This window comes from Alexandromys fortis, unplaced genomic scaffold (assembly GCF_014885135.2).
Source record: "Alexandromys fortis isolate MF-2015 unplaced genomic scaffold, M_Fortis_MF-2015_v1.1 scaffold_201, whole genome shotgun sequence".
NCBI lineage: Eukaryota > Metazoa > Chordata > Mammalia > Rodentia > Cricetidae > Alexandromys > Alexandromys fortis.
In genome coordinates, this window is record NW_026068087.1 from 938,144 (window position 1) to 961,167 (window position 23,024).

Consider the following 23,024-nt stretch of genomic DNA (forward strand, 5'->3'; position numbering starts at 1 on the left):
AGAGCCATGCAGACAGAAAGCAGAACAGTGGTGGGGGCAGGGGGACCCCATGGGCTCAGTGTAGAGTTTCAGCTGTGTAAGGTGAAAAGAACACCAGAAGTGAAGATGGTAGTGTTTTATGTTATACATTGTATCATCACTTAGAGTACCAAGTGATAACTCCATAAATCACAGGATTCATGCAACCTAAACTCTGCTTCAGCAAGTCTGCGCATGTATGTATACGTACATTTTATATCTGTGTGGATATAGATCTTTAGGTGTATATATACACACACATATGCATGCCATGTTACTTCACAAAAGGAAATGAGGACTTTCAAATTGCAGCTCTGATTCTTGTTGAGAAAGCAGGGTTGAGTACACAGAAGGGTCTCCTATTTCTGTGTCAAGTGTCCTTGACTTCAGCAGAATGATGCCTGGGATGGCATGGCCCGGAGCAATTGCCCGGCACCCCCCCCCCCCCATGCTCACAGTGCAGACTGGGTTTCTCCTCTGGAGTTAACGATCGCTGTCAAATGTATTATGCAAGGCAGCCACGTGCATATGGGGGCACTGGGCTGATGTCATAGTCAACATGGCAGCTAAGCAATGATGTCACAGCCAGCATGGCAGCTAACCTATGGCTGGCGCCTTCTAACTCTGCCTGGTTGCCTACTGGCCCCCTTATTTGATGTCTTACTGTGGGATTTCCTCTACTGTCTATTATTTTCTGTATCATCCCTGCTTCTAGGATGTCAGCTGGACTTTAATATCTACTTTTTGGTACCCGGGACCCACAGGCAGGGAGTAGAGATGGAATCCACCAGAAACAGGAAAGGAAGTGACAGGCAGACCTGTGGACTAAGAATGGCAAATTGCTGGTCAGGAGAACCTGATGGAGAATTCTAAAGCCCTTGTGGGTCAGAAAGCAGATAGCCACCAAGTAGGTATCCCCGGATGTTAGGTGAGCAGGTAGCGAGTCATCAGACGTAAGAAAAGGGGGATACAATCTCTCCAGCAGGAATTCTGAGGGGACTCACCCACCTATGGAAATGAGTGCGTTGCAATGGGGAGCTGTCCCTGGTACTACTCTCCCGGGTTGCTTTCTCTCCAGCAAAGGACCTGGGCTTTTCGCAGGTCACCTGACTTCCGGCTGCGTCTGAGAAGGGGAGGTGAGGGAAGGCGGGAAAGGAGGCAGCTCTATGACACTGGGATGGTGGGAAGGATCTTGCCCTCCTTACCCTGTTCCCAGCACAAATTCTAGCCAGTCTCCCTTCTTCAGTAGTGCTGGCCCAAGGCCCTAAAGTGATGAACAGAGGACATGAATGGGCACAAGATGGCGCACACAGTCATGGGCACCTGGCCCCAAGCAGATCTCTAGAGCTGAGAGATCAGGTGGGTGTTGGAAGATCCACCCGCAGCCCACCCGCACCCCATGCAGCCACCTGCACCTGTCTCTATCCCAGGGCTGGGTTAGTGCAGCCACAGCAAGCCACTAGCTCAGAACTGCCTGCTGTTCTTCTCTTTCTGGTCCCCACACCTCTGCCCTCACTTCCCCGCATCAGCCTCGGGCTCCTTCAGACGACAGTGAACCCTTAAGTACAGGTTTAATTCCCCCCACCCCCTGGCCTGGAAAGAAGCCACATATTCTGACCCTGCTTTCACGGGGTGGTCATCTCTCGTCGTCTCTGCAACCACCACACCAAGGAAAAAGTTTCCACATATGGGGGGGGGGCTGCGGGGAGTTGGTCAGGTGACAGAACCCAGAGCACTGACTAGGCAAGGAACTTCTCTGTGTGGAGGTGATAAGTGAGTCTGGGAAGGGGCCCAAAGCCCCCCAAAGCCCTTTCCCCTTCCACCTAGAGGAATGCCTTCACTTCATTCTCAACACTCATGGCATGGATCAACTCACTACTGTCTTTCCCTTGAAAGGCTGTGTTTGAAAATGAGAGGATCCCCGTGAAGTTCCTACTGCTTTCACAATGTCTGTTCTGTAGGTCTGGCACAAAATCTTTTGGGGGAGCCCAGGGCTGCAGGTTGTTTCCGGCTGCATCTAGTACCCTAAGAGCACACACATCTCTGTGCCTCCTCCACTTGGTCCTGGGAAAGTGCCCAGGGGCATGGGCCCTCTCTCAACCCCTGGACCACCGAGGTGACTACCTTCTGCCTTGGCTCCCCTTGTCTTCCTCCTGCGTGCTTGGCCTGTCTGAATCGATCTTTCTACCCCTCTACCAAGGCAGGTCTTCTGGCTTTAAGAAAAAAAAATGGTTCTCTTGGCATCAAGTAGATTCCCCTCCCCGCCCAGTGATGTCTGCAAAAGAGCAGAGGTGGAGAATCATGATGGTGTCACTGTGAGAGTCACTGCCGGGCTGCAGGGCCAGCTGCCCCCTGCCAGCCATGCCTTCCTTCGTGGTGAGCATGGTCTATTCTGTCATCGACAGACAGGCCTTAATAGGATAGTTCAGAAAGTCTCTAGGTTTGCAGAAATTATTGCCAGCCTTTCTCTACTCAACAGAATGGGGGAAAGATGGATTTGACAGGCAGGAGTGTGAGGACATATGGTATTTGTGCTGTGGGTTATGCATCTGATGTGAATTCGCGGCTGTCTGGTTTGCTCCACTGCTTCATCCGACAAAGATCCGCACGCCTGTGCGATTGCCCGGGCAGAATTTTCAGAGTCTCTGGTTTATTGGCAGACCCTTGGTAGGCTGTCTCACCCAGCCTCCTGCCTTCCAAGTGGTAGGTAGCAGCATTGGATCATCCAATAAAGAGAAACGTAAGCTTCTTTTAACATGCTCCCAGAGTAGGAATTCTACCTGGTACTCATAGATGCACTGAGGGGTTAGGGAGAAGGCTGACACTGGGAAATTATTTCTAATCACAATTCTTTAAGTTGAAGAAATATTAGGGACAGTTTGGAAGGTTTGGGAGTCAGGTGGTCCCACTAAGAAGCAATGTAAAGAACAGCCATAGGATCCTACCATGCTAGGATGACATACATCCTGATGAATGGGTAAGTCCCCCTCGCCCTGCTTTTGAGGTATCTAGAAATGATTTGTAAATGCCTTTATCAAACAAAAGAGAAGACCAGTAAATAAGAAGCCTGCAGGGCTAATGTAATGCCATGGTGTGGTGGCGTGTGCACTCGCCGCCGCGTGGTTTGGACTCTCTCCCACACAGCACACACTCAGTGAACTGGGGGATGTGGTCAGACCACACAGCTGCTGAGGAGGGGGACGTCCTGGCAGTAGGGTTGGAATATATGGGGATCTCTACATCTTCACCAGTAGTGGGGCATGGGAGCAAGGCTTAGCTTCCTAGCTCCATTGTTGAGGGGACTAATGTCCCCCTGAGACAAGTTAGAAGTGTGTGGGTGGGCACAGGCATCTGAATAACCTCATTCTGATGTACGGTAGAAAGGGGTCAGAAGCAGAGACTAGGGAAGAAGGGGCCGGGGAGACAGCGTCCTGGGGAAAGGGCTTCTAGGTCAGCAGGAGGACTGGAGGCTGCCAGCCAGCAGGCATATAGCATATAAAAGGCTGCACCTGGTGGAGCAGGCCTGTGATGCTAGTGCTGGGGAATTGGGAACAGGAGGATCATCTGGCTCAAGGGCAGACAGCCTAGCCTGCTTGGTGAGTCTCAGAGAAAAAACAACAACAACAACAACAACAACAAAAGGAAGATGCCACCTGTTAACACCTGAAGCTGACCTCCACATGTACACACGCACACACAGACACACACAATCACGCACACACACGCTCACTAATCACAAGCACTGAACTGAGGGTCTGTGCCTTGTCAATGTTCTGACAAATCTGGGAGTACAGTGGAGAGGAAAAACAGAAGTGGGGAACAATTCATTCCATACCCCTTGTCCAGGACTCTTTGTCCTGCTTCTCAACCCCTAGGCACTCCCAAGCCGGGGCTAATCACCGGAGCTTGCATCTGGATAGAGCTTTCTGGGAGGAGGGTAGACAGGAAACTCATCCTCCTCTACCTAGGCCAATTCTTGCACCAGCAGCATTGGTGTGTGTGTGTGTGTGTGTGTGTGTGTGTGTGTGTGTGTGTGTGTGTGAGGTGGAGTTACGCTCCAGGGGCACCTTCCATTTTCTGGAGAGGCTATGTGCCCACCTCTAGGCTGTTCCAGAGGATGAAGCAGACACCTAGTTCCAGTCCCCTTGGTAGTCTGTTATTCTGGGCTCCTGGCGTGTGGAGCTCAGAAAGAGGTCTCTAGCCCCACCTGGAGACCAAGGATTGCTAGGTAACCTAAGACTGTGGAAGAATCAGCAAGCTGGAGTAGAGAACGGAGCGAAACAGTCTGGATGTAGCAGGGCACCTGTTGCTGCATAGGCTGCCCTGGGACCAGCTATGTGTGCAATGGGCCTTGAGCCATGCCCTCCAGAGCCTACCAGGTGTTCGGTGAGTTACCCCGTAACTAAGAACCACAGACACACAATTCAGACGGCTAATCATCAAGATTCATGTCATTGCAGAAATAGCATGAGGGCCACAGAGAGTGGACAGGGGACTGTGGCTTAGGCTGACTCTGGAAGAATCTAAGCAATGGCTTAGAGCTGAGCTGGCTCTACTCTGGGAACAGCAAGTGCGAACACTTCCCTTTGTGGCCACCAGAGGTCATTGGCTCCCACTACTGGAGCTGTAAGAAAACCTTACTGAGAGTGGGAGGGGACACCTGAGCTGACCCTGGAACCCCATCCCTAGCCTCTCCCTTTAAGGAATCACTCTGAACACAAGAAAATGGCCAGGAACTCTGAGACCAGCTGCTCCCATTTACCTCAGAGAAGAACAACGGGAAACATTCTCGTTCGTTCATTTTCATTCATATTCTCTCTCTCTCTCTCTCTCCCTCTCTCTCTCTCTCTGTTTTTCTGTCTGTCTGTCTGTCTCTCTGTTTTTCTGTCTGTCTGTCTGTCTCTCTCTGTTTTTCTATATGTCTGTCTCTGGCTGTCTCACATATTTCTAGCTGGTATGGAAATGGAACTCACTAGTAGACCAGACTGGCTTTGAACTTGCAGTGATTATTTTGCGTCTGCTGGTATAGATGTGGGTCATCACAGCTACCTTTGCTTTTTCACATGTATGTATATGTGTGTGCATGTGCATGTGTGTATTTCATGTGAGGGTGTGGGTATTGGTGGGTGCTAGCTTCCACGTGTGGATGTCTGAGGACAACCTCACCTTCTATCTTGTTTGAAGCAGAGTCTCTTATTCATGGCTGCATATCCCAGGCTAGCGGGCTTCCAAGCTCCCCATGTTGCTGAGGAATATAGCCCAGGCTAGCAGGGTCCCAAGTCACTCATGTTGCTGGAGGTGTACTGGAATTACAGTGCATACATACAGCTTTACATGAATTCTGGGGATTCAAGCTTCAATCCTTATATTTGTGTGGCAAGCACTTTATTTACTGAGTCATCTTTTGGTTTTGTTGCTGTAGGGTTTTTATTTTTATTCCATTTGAGACAAGATCTTGCTCTGTTGCTCGGGCTAGGCTCAAACTCATAGTGATCCTCCTGCACCAAGACTCCCAAGTGCTTGGATTACAGGAGTCCACCATCATGCCCAGTTCTTACTCATTCTCATTCTCCATTTTCTGTATTGCAAGCCAATCCTGGACAGGAGAGTTTTGTACCTAAACCACCTCTATTCAGAAAGTCGAGCCCATAGTAAAAACCTTTCAAGAGTCTGGTCTTAGTCTTTACACCAACACACAGGAAACCGCACTGTACCCTAAACAACTCTACTCTTACCACAAGGCTAGCCACTTAGAGACCTTGGTTCTTCCCTGAATTCCAGCTTGGTCACACTGTGTGCCCTAAAGAATGGGCTCCTTCTGCACAATTAGTGCAGGCCTTAGCATCACCCACCAAACCTGGGTGAAAATCCCTACAGGTGATAGGGTGTCCCCAATAGCTTGGGGCTTTCATGTGCATGCTACACACATACACACACACACACACACAGAGAGAGAGAGAGAGAGAGAGAGAGAGAGAGAGAGAGAGAGAGAGACTGTGCAACCTCACAGACTAACTTAGTACCCTAGCCCTCTGACATCAGTGGATCAGGCACTTTCCCCTACAGCCCTGATGGGTTCCCCCTACATCACCATATACTCAAGGCTCTGGCCTTTCTGTGTGCTGGGTTGTTCTGCTGGCACACCCTCCCTATTTTTCCCCCTGTACTTCCCAGACTCCCACCCCAGCACCGGGGACTAAACACAAGACTTTTACACTGAGGTAAATCCTTCACCACGCACGCCTCTTTCTCTTGTGACACTTCCCTGTCTTTCCCCAGCTTCCCCGGCTCATTCAGCAAAGTGAATGAGGCTTAAAACTTCAGGCCACCCTGAGCATGGTCCTCTGGAAGCCAGAGACTAGTCTGCCACTGTCCAGCTGCGCACGGAGTCTGGGCCAATCACTGTATCTCTGTATCCTAGTCTCACATGTGACCAGGGCGGTGAAGGCACCCTAAAATCGTGACATGCTGACCAACCACGAAAGACACGGACACCAAGCCTCAGGTCTCACACTTTTTTCCACCACGACTTTTGCCCCTTTCCCACGGGTGGATGGTAGCGCTGTTTTTCTCTCTGGAGTTGGCTTCCAGGGAGCTGTCCGTTGTCCTAGCCTTCACTCATCTGGAAACCAGAACGATGAGGGACTTCGTGTGTATATTCTTGGTGCCTCCTAGTCCAGGAAGGGACCTTATTTTCCTGCCTAGAGTTTGAATATCCTGGCCTATCTATCTTCCCTCATCTGCTCATCTGCCCGCCCCTTTTACCTCCTCCTGCTGCAGTTCAGCATCAGTGGGTTTGATTTTTCACTCAAGGCGAATAACCGCAAGTCACTGATGAGTTCTGAGCAGAGCAGGGACACACCCCTTCCTCTGGCAGCGTGTGTATGTGTGCGTGCGTGTGTATGCATGTGTGTGGAGGGTGGGTGTGCATTGAAAGTGGAAGATTTCACAGCCTGCATGGAAGCCCTGATAATGACTCCCCGTTGCTTCTGGGAATCATCCATCCTGCCCCCAATTCACGGCAGCACCACGCAAGATGAGCTAAGCCCCAGGTCTCTCCCACAGGCATCTGGCTGGGCCCTCTACATAAAGCACTGGCAAGACTTCCAGGACACATGAAAGCCCACACACCCCTTCTCTCCCAGAAGAATCACCTCCCGTTTCAAAAAAAAAAAAAAAACCCCACCAAAAATATCTGGGAGGAGCCCCTCCCCTACTATGCCATAGGGCGTATACAGGGAGGCCCAGAGCCTGCCGCTTTTTCTTTGCTTTGGTTTCATCTTCCTTCTGGAGCAGAAGGCTCATCTCCTGTGTTTTTAATGGCGGAGCATATTTAGCATTCAACACACACGCGCAGGTTGATAAGGCTCAGGGAGAAGGCAACAAGCCACCCAGGGCAGGAAAACCTCTTCCCAAGTCTTCCCTGCTGCTGGGCACATCCAGCCAACATCAGTGGATTCAAGTTCTCTATCTGTGTGCCAGGGCCGGCTGGGGTTGTGGGGGGGGGCAGCGGCTGGGAAAGTCACTCTGCTGGGGCCTGGTACCTGGCTGAGCCAGGACTTGTAACAAAGGATGAAAGGTTCACCGTGATGCTAAAGACCAAACAACCAGAATTTCCCCTCCCTGTCTCTCTCTGTCTCTGTCTCTCTCTGTCTCTGTCTCTCTCTGTCTCTGTCTCTCTGTCTCTGTCTCTGTCTATCTCTGTCTCTCTGTCTCTGTCTCTCTCTGTCTCTCTCTCGGTCTTCTTCAGGCTCACATTGTCTTCCCACCTCAGCGCCCTGAGTGCTGGGGCTACGGTTATATTCCCAGTGACTTTAGGAACTAAATCATCTTGCCCACCTCACTCTGTCACTGTGGACTACAGGGACACTAGCCAGGCATTCAGAGGGAGCTGCTGACCCCCTCAGGGGTGATCCTGTAGCAGGCAGGCAAACTGGAGGAGAGAGTTCAGAGAGCTGCAGGTCAAAGACCAACGGACTGCTATGCGCATTCTCAAGAAGTTCGCAAGGGATGGATTTAGTAACATGAGGATGTCCTCCTCCTCTTTCTCCTCCTCCTTTTTAGCAGTGCTGAGCTGAACTCCTGTACTTAGGCAAGTGCGTCACCACTGAGCCTCGCCTAACCCTCTTTGGAGGTGGAGTCTTGCCAAATTGTCCAGTCTAGCTTTGAACTTATTCTGGAGCCCAGGCAGGCCTTGAACTTTGAATCCCCCTGCCTCAGGCTCCCAAGTAGCTGAGTTTACAAGCCTGCGCTAATAGCCTGGATGCCCTCCCTTCCCCTTCTCTCTTTCTCATTGTGCAGGGGGTGGGAGAGGGCACACACATGGCACAAAGCCTGCACAGGTGTCAGGGGACTAGCTCGTGGAGTTTGTTCTGAGGACGGAACTCAAGCGCTTTGCCTGTGAAGCCATCTCGCCACCTTCCACCTTCTTCTTCTAAATGTTTGATTCATTCATTACTTAATTATTTGTTTAGTTTTGAGACAGGGTCTCACTATGGAGCCCTGAAACTCTCCACACAGACACGGATGGGCAAGAACTCTGGAGCACTGGGACTAAGGGCATGAATTACCATGTCCAACCTCCCCTTCTTCCTATTTAAAGTGGTTTTTCCCCCTCCCTACTAAACCGCAGAAAGGACAAAGTCTCATAGCTGCAGACTATTCCATCTTGTGTGAAAACACCAAGGGATCAGCCTGCCTTGGGGGCGCTGTTTATACCCATGCCTTCGAATCTGAGACACTTGCGAAAGGATGTACCCCTACCTGCTACCAAAGAGCAGGGCAAGGCTGCCCAGTCAAACAGGCAGGAGATGCTGTGTGCTTCTGTGGCCTTAGGAGTCAATTTGGAACTCAGTCGGAAAGGGCCTCTGGTTGGGTATCCTCTGGGTGTCTCCCTGCTCTTCCCACTACAGGTCTAGAACGCCAGGCTAACACACGAGAAGAGGCATTGTCCCCTCCACTCCACAAGAGACCGATCAATGCACTTGCAAGTCCAAGACCCAGAGGTCTCCATGCAGGGTCACTCGGAAAGACATGGAGGCCTGAGCTCTTTCTGGTAGTAGCCACTGGCGACTACTTAGTTCTCTCTGATAGCAGCCACTGCTGACTACTTGGCCACTGTGGAGTAGCAGCTGCCCTCTGACTCAGGAACGGAATTCTAAAAGTTCAAATTCACAACACCTTACAAAGAAAAACTGGGTTTAGTCATGACAGAGTTTTAAGTGTGTTTGGGACGACTTGCACACACCACTCTCCTAGACAGTTTCTAGTTTTTAATACTATCTGACAATGGATTAAATAGTCCTGTAAACTCAGACTTGCCCTCGAGGTAAAAGACCCACAGGGTTGCCAAGACTGGGGAAGGGAGGGCAGGATCAGAACCAAGAGAACATGGACAACTCACTAATCACGTGTTGAAATGATGACATGTGGCAGATCAGAACCAAGAGAACATGGACTAACTTACTAATCACGTGTTGAAATGATGACACTGAGGCGGATCAGAACCAAGAGAACATGGACTAACTCACTAATCACGTGTTGAAATGATGACATGTGGTGGTATTGGGTTAAAGAAAATATACTGCTGAAAATTAATTCCATGTTGCTTTTCGCTTTTTTTCAAGGTGGCTGTGAGTTTAGAGTGGGACGTGTGGACACACACGGTTTTTACACTGGACACTGCTAGTCCAAATGCTTTATACAGAAGGCTACTGCCTCCAGGAGCTCATACCGTCCCCTTCAACAGACCTCTTTGGTTCTGTCTGACATTCAGTTCAACAAGTGCTAGTGATGGCAGTTCCTGGATTGCACAACTGCCAACGAGCCACTGTGCTGGGGACACCATGCTGGGGCCACCATGCTGGGGCCACCGTGCCACCCCTGAGCAGGAGGAACAAAGGAAACAGAATGTATCGTGGACCAGACACAGAGAGCATCGTGGGGAGAGGACATCACAGGCAAAGACGAGATGCCACAGGCTGAGAGCAGGGTGCCAGGGTATCGGGTTGTTGGCTAGGAGGAAGTAAATGAGGAAGAACTGAGAACAAGGTGACCAGTGAAATGGGGCGTTAAGAATGGTGACGATTTGGACCAGGAAGATGGGGGGGGATGCGGGATGCAGACAAGGAACAGCGGGATGAGCAGTCCCTGTTCCCAGGGCTCCTCTTCCTGTCCCGTTCTAAAGGGCCCGCCTTTGCCCTTTGTTCTTCGCATGCCACACTCCTTTCCGGGAGGTTCCATCTATACCATGATGTCAATGTCCTGTCTTCAAGAACGAATCTCAACTTCTGTTCCACCCCAACCTCTCTCCTGAACGCCAGGATGATACTTCTTTGCAGGTATGTCTCAGACCTCTCCAAAGGCACCCATGCTAAGCCTTCAGGGTGCCACCACTCCTTCCTGGAGTCTAGGCCCTCTCCATACCTCACCTGGACTGTGTAAAAATACCCTCACTTCTCTCAATGCTTCGAGAATACTCCTCTAGTCTTCCTTGATGCTGCCAGGGAGACTATGCAGCTGAAGACTATTCTTTTCATTCTCCAGGTCATCTCTACATGGTCTGCTCCACCTGGGCCCCTACGCATGGGAGGCACGAGCTCTACCATGGAGCCGCACCGCCAGCCTAGAAACCAAACTTGGAATTTGGAGCATTCCCCGGGCTATGCATATGTGGTACACTATTCCCTTAGGGTGCTGGGCCTCGGCACTGGGCTGCTGCAACGAATCAGACCCACCACTGACCATACATAAAGTAGGCTCCTTCTTTTAGAGACTTTGCCCAAATTAAACTGATTGACATGATCTGAGAAGGTCATTTTTTTCTTGTGTATGTGTGCATGTGTGTGGTATGTTTGTGTGTTTGTGTGAATGTGTACATGTGTTTGCGAGTGTACACAGACACAGAGCGCGGAGCTGAGTGTCTTCCTTGACTGACTTCCAATGTAGTTTTTGAGATGGGCTTCTTAGAGAAACAGACGCTCATTGGTTTGACTAGATTGGCTGGTCAGCGGGTTTCAGGGGTCTGCCTGTCCATCCCGTCAGCCCGTCGCCAGAAACACACTGCTGTCCCTGACTTGCATGTGAGCTCTGGGAATGTGAACTCGGGTCCTCGTGTTTGTGGGTCAGGCCTTTTACAATAGAGTCACCCCCAGGCCCCTGCTACCACCCTTTTCTTTTTATTTTATTTTATTTTATTTATTTTTTATTTAATTATTAAAGATTTCTGTCTCTTTCCTACCACTGCCTCCCCTTTCCCTCCCCCTGCCCCAATCAAGTCCCCCTCCCTCGTCAGCCCAAAGAGCAATCAGGGTTCCCTGCCCTGTGGGAAGTCCAAGGACCACCCACCTCCATCCAGGTCTAGTGAGGTGAGCATCCAAACTGCCTAGGCTCCCACAAAGACGTGCAGTAGGATCAAAAACCCATTGTTCTTGAGGTCTCAGTAGTCCTCATTGTCCGCTATGTTCAGCGAGACCGGTTTTAACCCAGGCTTTTTCAGACCCAGGCCAGCTGGCCTCGGTGAGTTCCCGATAGAACATCCCCATTGTCTCAGTGTGTGGGTGCCCCCCTCGCGGTCCTGAGTTCCTTGCTTGTGCTCTCTCTCCTTCTGCTCCTGATTTGGACCTTGAGATTTCAGTCCGGTACCACCGTTTTCTTATGTGGGTGAGGGGAATCTGAACTCAGCTCTCCAGAAAGAAAAGCAAGTTCAAAGCCAGACTCTGCACGGATCGTGTGTGTGACTTTGAGCTAGTCACTCAGCAGGTATGATCTCATTTTCAAGGTTAAATAGTTGGTGAAGTTTGTGATTCTAAACCACACCCTTCTCAGAATTTCTCAACTTCCTTATTGCCTACTAAATTAAGAGTGAGCCCTACCACCAACACAGAGACCCTCTGTAAGCTGGACCCAAACTCCCTCTTTCAGTTCTGATGACCCCGGTTCCCCCTGCTCTCTCTTCCCCTGGCACTAGAGCATGTCTCTCTCTTTACGCAATTTTTAATGGGCACCTAGAATAAAAACTATGTAGCCACTATAAGAAGAACTGGGGGTGCACAGGTCCCACTAATGTTACATATAGAGCTTCATACATGCTGGGAACAAAGTTCAGGGTCCCAACAGACTGACAATCTTCACCCCTAGCCATGCTGATGCAGGTTCACAACCTGGACAACTGTGTGAGGTAGCCTTTCGGGACCCAGTGCTAAATATGAACAGAAAAGGAGGGCTGAGGACTCAAAAGAGGCCACCAGATGAAGCCACGCCTCAGCCTTTCCCCAGCATACCAGGGCTAAGGCAACTTTCAGCTGCTATGTAAGAAAAAAGGTTCGAAAGCCACCATACATGTTTAAATTTTACTTTATGTGGGTGGGTGTCTCTGTGTACCATGTGCCGGCCTAGTGCCCGCAGAAGCCAGGAGAGGGCATCAGATCCGCTGATTGTTAGCTGATACATGGTTGCTGGGAATTAAATTTGGCTCCTTTGGAAAGCAACCAGTGCTTTTAGCTGCTGAGCCATCTCTCCAGTCCCAACGTGCATTTAATATACCTACTTAGGGGGCTGGGAGAAGCCTCAGTGAGTTACTGCCCGTTTTGTGCTCACTCAGACTTAGCAGGCAATGGGGAGCTTGAGAGGGCTGTGATTTAGAATTCGGGCTTCAAATGAGACACAGGGATGTCAACTGACTTCCTTGAGGACACACAGAAAGTCCAGGGTAGAGCCTGGCTTCGAACTCACTTTTCTTGCCTCTAGTTCAGGGCTGGGTTCCTTCCAGGCCATACCTGGCAACGTCGCTCATTACCTGTTGTTTTCAGCCCGCTCACCTTTGCCCCTTCTGGTGGGTGTGTCTTCTCTGCCCCTGTCAACTATGGCTGTCATCTTCCACCAACATGGGAACCCAGTTTCTCCCGCCTTCCCATGTCTCCTGAAGACTGGTGGCTCTCTCCGTGAACTCCCCAGGCCTCCGGTGCGAGGCTGGGGCTGCTGAGGCCTCCAGCCTTTCAGACTGAGAAGCTGCTGGATTTGCAGCCTCTGCAGGGTGTAGGACGGCTGTCATTGAACCACACAGCTCATGCTAGTGGAGCAACTCTGTGGCGCACACCCTTGCTGCCAGTTCTGCTCCCTTGACTGACACCTTCGGCCAGTTCCTTCACAGCACTTCCTGCCCCTAGCTGAAGGTGCCCAACGCCCTGGCAGGTCCCGGTGTGTTGAGAGGGTCGACTATGCTGGACGGGGAAACTGAGCTAACTCAGCAGTCTCAGCGGTCCCTTCGAAAGGTGGGCTCACTTATCTCACGGAGGAGGTGGGGAGCCTTGCCTTCCTTACGTTTGTCCGTAGGGCATCCCCAGACCCAGAAACTCTTCTCTATTTGCTTCTGCAGTGCCTGGGGACCCCACTTGTGCTAGGTCAATGCTTTACAACCAAGTAACACCCCCTCAGCCCAAATAAATTATTTTACCATTTTCATGTTTCCCTTGGATCTCTGTCTTTTTGTTTTTTTCCATAGGGTCTCACTACATAATCTAGGATAGCCCCTGAACACCCCCCCCAACAGTCCTCTAGCCTCGGCCCACAAATGCTGGGATCATACACGACCACTGCTGTGCCTGACTCTGAAGAGCCATTTCTCCGATTCTGCAGCTGGATGAACTCCACGATCTTAATCCCAGGTGAGGAGACTTAGGCAGGAATGAAATAACATTGTGTTTGCTGCTGTGTACAAAGACGCTCACTGGGTCCTCGCACGGGGCAGAGCTGCCTATAACTAAACTCATGCTACAGCACCAGAAACTGAGGCACCAGACGTTGAAAGGACACTCAAGGTCACTCAGCAGAGACACCTGCTCGGTACTCCCTCAGCAGAGGAGCCCACTGCTCTCTGGGGGCGTTGGGAGGAGGGCCTGGGAGGGGGGGACATGGCCACAAGCTGGTCAGAGGCCACCAACTGTCACTCTCCGACCAGGTCTCTCCTAAGCAACTGTCCCCTACCCAGGACAGATCTAAGTTCGCTCCCTCCAGCAGCCTGCAGAGAACACAGCCAGTTCCTGAGACAGGGTGGCATGCAGCCAGGCTCCCCTTCCCATCTCCCCTCCCCCATCACCTGAGGCTCCTTCACTGATGTGGCATAATTAGCTCCTTACAAGTTTCAAAATTTCCAGCGCACAGCCACCACCCGATTGATGGATGACTGTTCCACAGCTTTGCTGGGTAGGACGCTAAGTGCAATTAACCACTGTTAATTAACGAACACCGTTTCTCTTTAAATATATAAATGAGACACACTCCACACTTGTCCCTTCTCCGTCTTCAGGATGAAGATAAAGTGGATGGCCCTGTGACAAGCCAGGCCAAGGGTTCTGTGTCCATCCTTCATATTTTCAGGACGGTTTCCAACTTGTCTAGTCCAGGGGGAACCTTTCGTGGCTTTTTGGTAAAGGCTCCCCATCAGAAGCACAATTTTCTCTCTATTTTTCCTTCCCCCCCCTCCTCCCTTTCTAAGATTCGCACTGTCCTTGGGGGGCTGGGAACAGAGGCCCTGTGGGGGTGGGGATTCTGCTTCCAGGGCTGGGGCACCATCAGCCTCCCTCTTTCCCCATGACAGCTTGTGCACGGGTGGTTTACACCGGCGGTTCTCTTCACTGGGGCAGAAAATCGAGAGGCAACCATGTAACTGAGGAATCTTTCCCTCTTTCCTTTGCCTTAGACACAGTACAGCTCAGCTCTCAAGTGTACAAATATTCCTCTGTCCAAGCAGACAACACTTTCAAGGTCCCATGCTCCCTCTCTAGTTACTACAGTCTAGTCTAGCTTCCGTGCGTCACCGTTCTGAGTTCCTTCCTCGGTCCCCAGGGCCCAGAGCGTGGGCCAGACAGTCTCGGCACCCGACACCCCGACTCACCATGGTTTATCCCTTGGCCCCTTTGCAGAGAAGACTGTGTGCTGTTTGCTGCTGGAGGTAAGTAGATTGTCTTTGGGCGTTTTAAATGGCTTAGAGGTGCTGCTGACAGCGTTATGGCCGCTGAGACAGGCTTTCGTCTTTGCCTGTGCTAACGATGTCCGGGCATTGGAGGCTGGAGACGCCGGAGAGGGAGAAGGCCTGCACATTGAACTGTGTCTTCTCTCTGCGGGAGGGGGAGAAAGAACAGAATTCAGCACAGCATCTGGGGCCAGGGGATCCCACGGTCACACACGCTCGTGGACGCAGCAGGCACAGAGCAGGCCTCTCCTGGCAGGGTTAGCAGCTCCACCGCCTCTCCTGGCATTTGCTCCGATGTTGGCGTCAATGCCAACTAACAATGACTACAGTCGGACTTCTGTATCAAGTGTCATGCTAAGCTAACCCTGGGGTTCTCACGGGAGGTATTTCTATCCGTCCGCAAAACCACTTCCACGGGAGTAGCAGGTGTTACCTGATCAACCGCAAAACCAACGTGATCCCCTGACAGCAACCTGGATCTCCAGGGCCATGGACAGGGCAAAACTGTTAGGATGAATTCCCCAGGACAGGAGCAGTATGGAAGTCAGTGGTGACAGTGTAAAAAGGGTGAATCTGAGAGCCTTTGAGGGCCAGGAGAGACTCAGTATCTGCCTCTTCCTGGGACTGTGGGGTGAGTCTGCGGACACATCCCAAAGGTAGCCTCTTTAAGCTCACAGAAGTTTGAGAACACAATGCACAGAAGGACGCAAAGGCCTGACGCAGAACCCACAGTGGCAGTGCACGGATTTGGGAGCTTCCTGTGGTTCTACAGGAAATTCTAAAGGTCGGGGCAGAGACAGACAGGAAGCAGACCCCGAGCAGGACAGATGCAAGAAGCTGGATTCTGAGACACAGCTGTAACAGGTTGGATCAAAGTAAGCATCTCTGGAAAAGTGCTTTTCCACGTCCCCGACAGCTTTGTAGACAGTTCCGGGAAAGAAATCTCAAACTCACACAAGTTGTTCCTGAAATCCTAAGTCCCCTCTGGCCCTCCTGTGCCTTAATTTGGGTAATTAGTTGATTAATCTTTGCTGAAGAATTAAACGAATTGGCAATAAAAGTCCTGGAGGGAAGAACCCGAGCTCAGAAATCTGTTAAGACTGCACGGCTGCGGCAAAGGTGGGAAGAAGAGAAATGTGGTGGATCACAGCACCCTCTGTCCAGCCAAGACCTGTCTCGGGGTTCCTCCACCACCTCTCACGCCAGTGGGCTCTCAGGGTCTCTCAAATTGACCATTTGGAGTCAGGGGCTGCAGTTTTTGAGGATCATCTGGTTTGGGCATGTTCATCTGCATACCCTGGGTCCCGACTGATACCCTTGTGGTGGGTTTGGGTGTGTTCACTGACATGGACACTCTTGGTGTCCATGTCTTCACCTCTAAATGAAGTGGGTCCCTAGACAGTTCTCATGCCTCTTTCCACTCCTTGAGTTTGAATACAGTGTACACTAAGATCCGTTCCTCATCTTTCCTGATTCCTGGATGCCACAGCAATAATAACAGATTGCGTATTGAAATACCTCGTGTGGATAGGCTCGTCCTTGAAAGAACTCGCTCTCTGTAAAACGGACTGGCCTGTAAAACCCCTCTGTGACAGGCAGGACGCAGCCAGGCATGCCCACACCCCCACAGCTGACTGGCTGTAGGAGACTCAGAGAGGAATAGGGCCTTGGCCATGGGCCCAGCTACTTCTCAGGAAGGAAATGGTGTGTACTGTGAACAAGGCTGGAGACCATGAAGGTTCTCCACACACTTACGTAACACTATAGGTTACAAGTAGGCAGTACGAGTGGACTAGTCCCATCTGTGAGGCTCGCAGGGAGGACTTGGTTTGAGGCCATGGTGGGAGCAATTTCTTTCTTCTTCTTCTTCTTCTTCTTCTTCTTCTTCTTCTTCTTCTTCTTCTTCTTCTTCTTCTTCTTTTACACGGGATTTTGATTCTAAAATAAGATTTTTATTTCTATCACAGATCTTTCCTATTTTTCTCTAGTCTTCACTCACTGACTTGTTCAAAGCTGGTGAGGACTGGGGTATACAGAAATGTCATTTATTAGCCTTTGGTGACTGAGTGACAAAATCCTTATTTTTCTAAATTAGTGGTTAGAAACTGTTGAAGTAGTGGGTGAGGGAATTAATTAGGAACAACGTATAAAGACACACACGCGCGGCCGGCCATGGTAGGACACATGCTTGACCCCAGCACTCGGGTGGCAGAGGCAGGCAGATCTGTAAGTTTGAGCCCAGCCGGTCTACAGAGTTAGCTCGAGGCCAGCCTGGTCTACAAAGCTAGTTCCAGAATAGCCATAGCTACACAAAGAAATCCTGTCTCAAAAAAAAAAAAAAAACCAACATATAAATAAAAAAATAAACACACACATTCATGAAAAACGCCATATGATACTCATTGCACTTTGTACAATCTAAAAAAATTAATTAAAAATTGAAGTTTAAAAAAATGATGGAAGTAAGCAAAGATGAACCACAAGAAACTGTCATTAATGTACAAGAGTGGCGAGGAGAGGAAGACGGGCGATTCTGAAATCCCCTTCGGAGAGAAGTTGTGGTCATGGTCTTGACCCGTACATCATACCGTTAAACTGGTATAAACATTAAATCAATGATTTTTCTTGGTTTTATGTTTTTCTTCCTCCACAAGCCCCCTCCCCTTTCTGGTTTGTTGCGACGGTGTCTCATAGCCTCGATTCACCAGGTACTTGTGGCTGCAGTGACCTTGATTCCTGATCTTCCACCTAGACCTCCCAAGTGCTGAAATTATAGACCTGAGCCACAACACCCAGCTTACAGGGTGCTGGGAATTACACCCAGGACTTCGTACCTGCTAGGCAAGGTGCCCCAGAAATCCTTAAATACCCATTTGAAAGAACAAGTTGCACATAAGAGATATTTGTCAAAACCTGATGAATAATCAACGGAGTACGTAGGCAACGGTAGCCCATGCGAAGCCAGCTTTTCAGTCCTCTGAGCTTATTCCTATGGGGGCAGGTGAGAAAAACTACAGAAGCGTGTAAAATGGAGAACCTGAACTTGGGGCTGCACGGTATTGGCGATCTGCGAGCACACTTTTGAACATGTGTGGAATGTGTGCTAGGCAGGGCAGGACGAACACACTGGCAGGAAGACCCTCACTGGCATCCATCTGTGGGTCTCTAGCATGTGAAGACCTGCCTATAGAAGCCTGACACAGCTGTATCTCTGGGTGCAGAGATGAGGGTTGTGACCAAAGATAGCAAGTCTTGCACTTGCGCGCGCGCACGCACACACATACACACACACACACACACACACACACACACACACACACACACACACACACCAAAGTGACGCACAGGTAGCCTTCTATGGGCAAAGCTTTCTATATGTTTTGGTCAGGGGCCTTGACCTTAGTTAGGCCCCCATCATGATTCTATTTCCACTTGCCCTGCTTGGAAAGGGTTGGTGGGACATTATATTCTTCATTCACTATGAAAATATTTAACAGACCTGAGCAATGTTAGAGAGAAGGATCCTGTCCCTCAAAATTTCTGTCTCTGCGGATGTCCAGCTGTATTAACAAAACTGTAATCAACTGATATTTTCGACTGTTCTTCCACTAACATTGTTTTATGTATATATGCATATCCAATTCCCATGCGCTTCCATATGCAGTCATTAGCATTGCAGAATATTTAGCTACTCTCTTCCTGTCTGCCATTCTAAAAACAAAGTGATTTCGGACTTCTTCTGAGGTAACAGAACATTCCCACTGAGAAAGCTTGTGTGAATTTACATCTCTTGCTACATACATATTTCCAGGCCAGACTCTATTGGGTTCTCAGTTGGTGGAAGTGCTTGGGATGGAATAGGAGGCGTGGCCTTGTCGAAGAGGTGTGTGGCTGGGGGTGGAATTCAAAATTCTAAAAGACTCCCATCATTCCCAGTCTCTCTCTCTCTCTCTCTCTCTCTCTCTCTCTCTCCCTCCCTCCCTCCCTCCCTCCCTCCCTCCCTCCCTCCCTCCCTCCCTCCCTCCCTCTTATTTACAGATCAAGATGTGAGCTCTCAGCTGTTCTTGCTCTGCCACTGTGGACTCTAGCCCACTGAAGCTATAGACCCAAATGAAACATTTTCTTTTTAAGTTGTCTTGGATCTTATCATGATAGAAAAGTAACTATTTTGTGAAAAGTAACTAGTTTGTGACTAGACATGAAGTCACAAACCCGGGCAATGTACATTGGATCTGAGGATACCTATAGGACCTAAGCCTTTTCTTTCTTTCTAACGGATTAAGTTAAGGGGGGGTGGGGGGTGGAGTGCAGAGAGATGGCTCAACAGCTAAGAGCATTTATCCTTTTACAAAGACACTTCAGTTCCTGGGAATCGGATGTCCTATTCTGACCACTGAAGGCACTAAGCATGCATGTGAAGCAATACATGCATGCAGGCAAAACACGTAATATAAAATGAATAAATCTAATAAAAAATTATATAAAAAAGAACAGGGGTGCTAGAGATATAACTCAAGATATGCTCGGCACAGTGCAGGAGGGAAGAGCTTGGAAGGGGGCACTGTGGAGCAAACGTTCACTGATGCTACCTGGGCCTCCGGCTACCGTCACCACTGCCATTGTTAATTGCAGCCATGCACTGCCTCTCCACTGCGCCCCTTCCTGCGCACCACCTCATTCATCAGTGAGGCTAGTTCTCCACGTTCTCCCGGAATGGATGCCTTCCCCAGACGGCCTTTCCTCTCGGGGATGACTACCTTACGTTTAGGGTTCCTTTAAGCCCATATCTCAATTCTGTTTTCTTCCACTGATCTGGAAGAGGTGGCTGTGGGGTGGGGATGCCTCTCTCCCACTTCCGAGGGACATTTCAGAGAGAGGCTAACTCCCCTAGAGCTGGAGGCCCTAGGACCCTTTCACTTTTTCTCATTTTATTCCCCAGGAAGCCAAGCACTCAGCAGCTGCTCTTCTCCAGCCCCTCTACCCCCCAAAACAGTGCTTAAATATCCAGGTAGTAGCCTGGGGAGCAATCCTGGGAACAAGCAGGCTGGGGACTTGCAGCCACTAACTGAGGAATGAGAGCCCTATTGTCATCCTCCTTAGCTTGTTTCTTCTCTGAGTAGTTCCACTTCAGTCAAAACTCAAAATCCTCCCTTCCACAGTCTTTCTGTCTAGGGGATATTTTCGTGTGCACGGCATCAACACCCTGCACTGAGTCCTCCACAAAGATGTCCTAGGAACGGCTGAGCTGGCTGCAGGCATCCAGTGTGCTGCTTTTAGGAAGAAGTTGGGAGTTTTCAACACTGTTTTTAAGGAGCCAACCCCATCCTAATAAACCTGGAACGCCACAGATGCCAGTGGCCTTCCACAGCTGTGCGAGCAAGTGCGGGCAGAAGCTGGAGTCTAACAACACAGTCTCCACCAGCTTTAGCCCTGCAGGGCAGCCAGTGAGGACCACCAGCTTCAGCCCCACAGGACAGTCATGAGGGCCAACAGTTTCAGCCCCAGAGGACAGCCAGTGGGGGCCAGCAGCTTTAGCCCCGGAGGGCAGCCAGTGAGGGGGAGCCACCAGCTTCAGCCCTGCAGGGCAGCCAATGAGGTCCATCAGTTTCAGCCCCACAGGGCAGCCAGTGAGAGGGCCAACAGCTTCAGCCCCCAGAAGCAGACAGTGAGGGCCACCAGCTTCAGCCCCACAGGACAGCCAGTGAGGGAGCCACTAGCTTCAGCCCTGGAGGCAGCCAGTGAGGGGGGCCACCAGCTTCAGCCCTGCAGGGTAGCCAGTGGGGGCCACCAGCTTCAGCCCAGCAGGGCAGCCAGCGAGAGGGCCATTCTCTACATTCCGTTTCATCCCTGGATTCTATCTGCTTTGGCCTCTGAGGTGAGGATATATCTCATTAGGAACACTCTTGAGTTCCGAAAGGAACTCCATCCACAAGGAAACTGGACGGGTTGGTGAGAAGGCTCGGTGGTAAGGGTGCCTCCAGTCCTGAGTTTGAGCTCTAGGACCCACACAGGGCAGAGAGATCTGACTCCAGCCACATGTCAGGCATGGTGCGTGTTACCACCCACGCGGCAGCAAGTGTATTCTCTTGAACAGTCACACAATTGTTAGCTTCTAGGCAATGGATGGAATGGGAGCTTCACTCAATTATGAACGGCGACCACGGTTGTGCAGGCTTCGAAGCTGGGAGGAGACACCAGCATTGCCTGCCTGGTCCCAGAGATGGCGTCCTCTCCCCATGCCATGGGCCGGGATATTCTTTTCCCTCCACACTTTAGAAAGACAACTTCTCCAGTGGGTCCGGAGGATGCATTTCCTGTCTCAGAGCCACCCCAGGGTTCCTGTGTGCAGTTTGATGACAAAGCCGCTCCTTATCTCTGCTCCCTTTCGAAGCCTTCTCCCCCACCCCCAAACCTGCTCTTCAGCTCAGCATTTATACGGTAACACATGCTCCTGGCACCAGACACTGCTGGGTAGGACCTGGGGAGTCCCAGGGATTTTCCGGGACCTCAAATAAATTCCATCCGCTCTCGGGATGCTCTCATGAGATACTCAACCTGGCTACAGGGGAAACTCACGAGAAACAAGCGTGAGGATAATCCTTTAAAGGGATTACACTTTTCTGGAGGTGCCCCCGTGATAACAACAGGAAGTAAAGAGCATGTACAGTCTTTGATCTGGTAATCTGGCAATGCTAGCTTGAAAAAGAGACCTCAAGGAAATATCTCAAAAGGGGCAGGGGATCAGGGGGCGGAGGGGTAGTTCAAAAAACATTCTCAGTAGTGTTGTTTACAGTGATGATAATAATAATAATAACAATAATAAAGGCTACAAACGAGAGACTCGAAAGTGACCAGTAGGAGGGCTAGCTCAAGCTGAGCAACGTGCAGTGAAACGAAACACAAACCCTCAAGCAGTGGAATGCACCACCAACACTGAGCAAACACTAATCACTACTTCATTAGAGTGAGGATGAGAAGGGTAGGGGAGGACCCAGGACCGACTGTGTGCTGGACTTGTTAAAGTCATACGATGTGCAAAAAGGGTAAAAGCTAGTCCGTCAGCCCGAGAGCTGTGACAGCCACAAATAGAAAGGACAAAGCTGAGAGAGCAGATGCAGATACAGAGGGAGGAAGGCAGGAGAAACGAGCCAAGTCTCACGTCACTCATTCACTGACCCTTCTTTGAAAGCATTCCTGGCCACTTCCCCTAGGGCCCCAGGACGCGAACACCATGTACCACAATGAAACCATAGACAGTGTCATTTGCTGAGTCTTGGTACCCCAGGCTGACCATCGCATCTCTTCTCTCGGTGGCTAGAGAACAGACTTGCCTTCCCGACGGCAGCTGCCTTTCCTGGCCTGCTGACCTCACCCGTAGCCAGACACCACCTTCCTAAAAGGGCGCGCCTTTTCTCGCCAGGCATAGGGGTACACACCTGTAATGCCAGCACTTGGGAGACTAAGTCAGAAGGATTGAGAGATGGGAAACCATACTAGGTTCACAGTCTCAAAACAACAACACTGCGACCAACAGGAGAACACTGGGCTTTCTATTGCCTTGGTTGTTCCTGTGTTTCACCCCGGACAGTGGCAAACTCACAAGGGGTCCTCTTGTTCCGTGTTAGCCTTCTCCATAGGCACCTCCCTGCTCTACAACCCATGGAAACACACTGTGGGCTGTATAGGCGTCACCATAGCTCTGGTAGTTTCCTGCTTTTGGATAAGCCACTGAGCTCACCTTAAATAGACACAGGAACCTCATCCTCAACCAAAGGGCACTGAAGGAACACGTGCAGCCAGCTGTTGGCAAACGGGAGGCACACGCCCAGGTATCTTTGAGAAGTTCTGATAGGCTGGCATCCCTAATATTAAAAATACCAGAACAGTTGGATTTGGTGCTTCTGACTGTCTGGGGGCACCAACAGCAGACTCTGCCTAGAACCCGGGGCTATGCACACCAAGGGTTCTGTCTGCTGTGGGCATGATCAGCCCATAGCTCACAGAGATGGATCCTGGACATAGGTGTGCCCCAGGC

General features: G+C 50.5%; 1 protein-coding gene across 18 annotated transcripts in view; it reads right to left on the bottom strand.

The window, feature by feature from the left end:
- Atxn7l1 (ataxin 7 like 1) overlaps positions 1–23,024 on the bottom strand; it is a 208,316-nt gene that overhangs the window by 32,899 nt on the left and 152,393 nt on the right. For 17 of the 18 annotated variants that reach the window (XM_050122292.1, XM_050122290.1, XM_050122289.1 and 14 more), the window contains one exon: positions 14,912–15,134. In XM_050122292.1, coding sequence (XP_049978249.1) covers positions 14,912–15,134 — 223 coding nt within the window. Of the gene's footprint in view, positions 1–14,911; positions 15,135–16,744; positions 16,838–23,024 lie in introns of those variants that run through there. The other variant, XM_050122286.1, reaches the window with a different exon arrangement.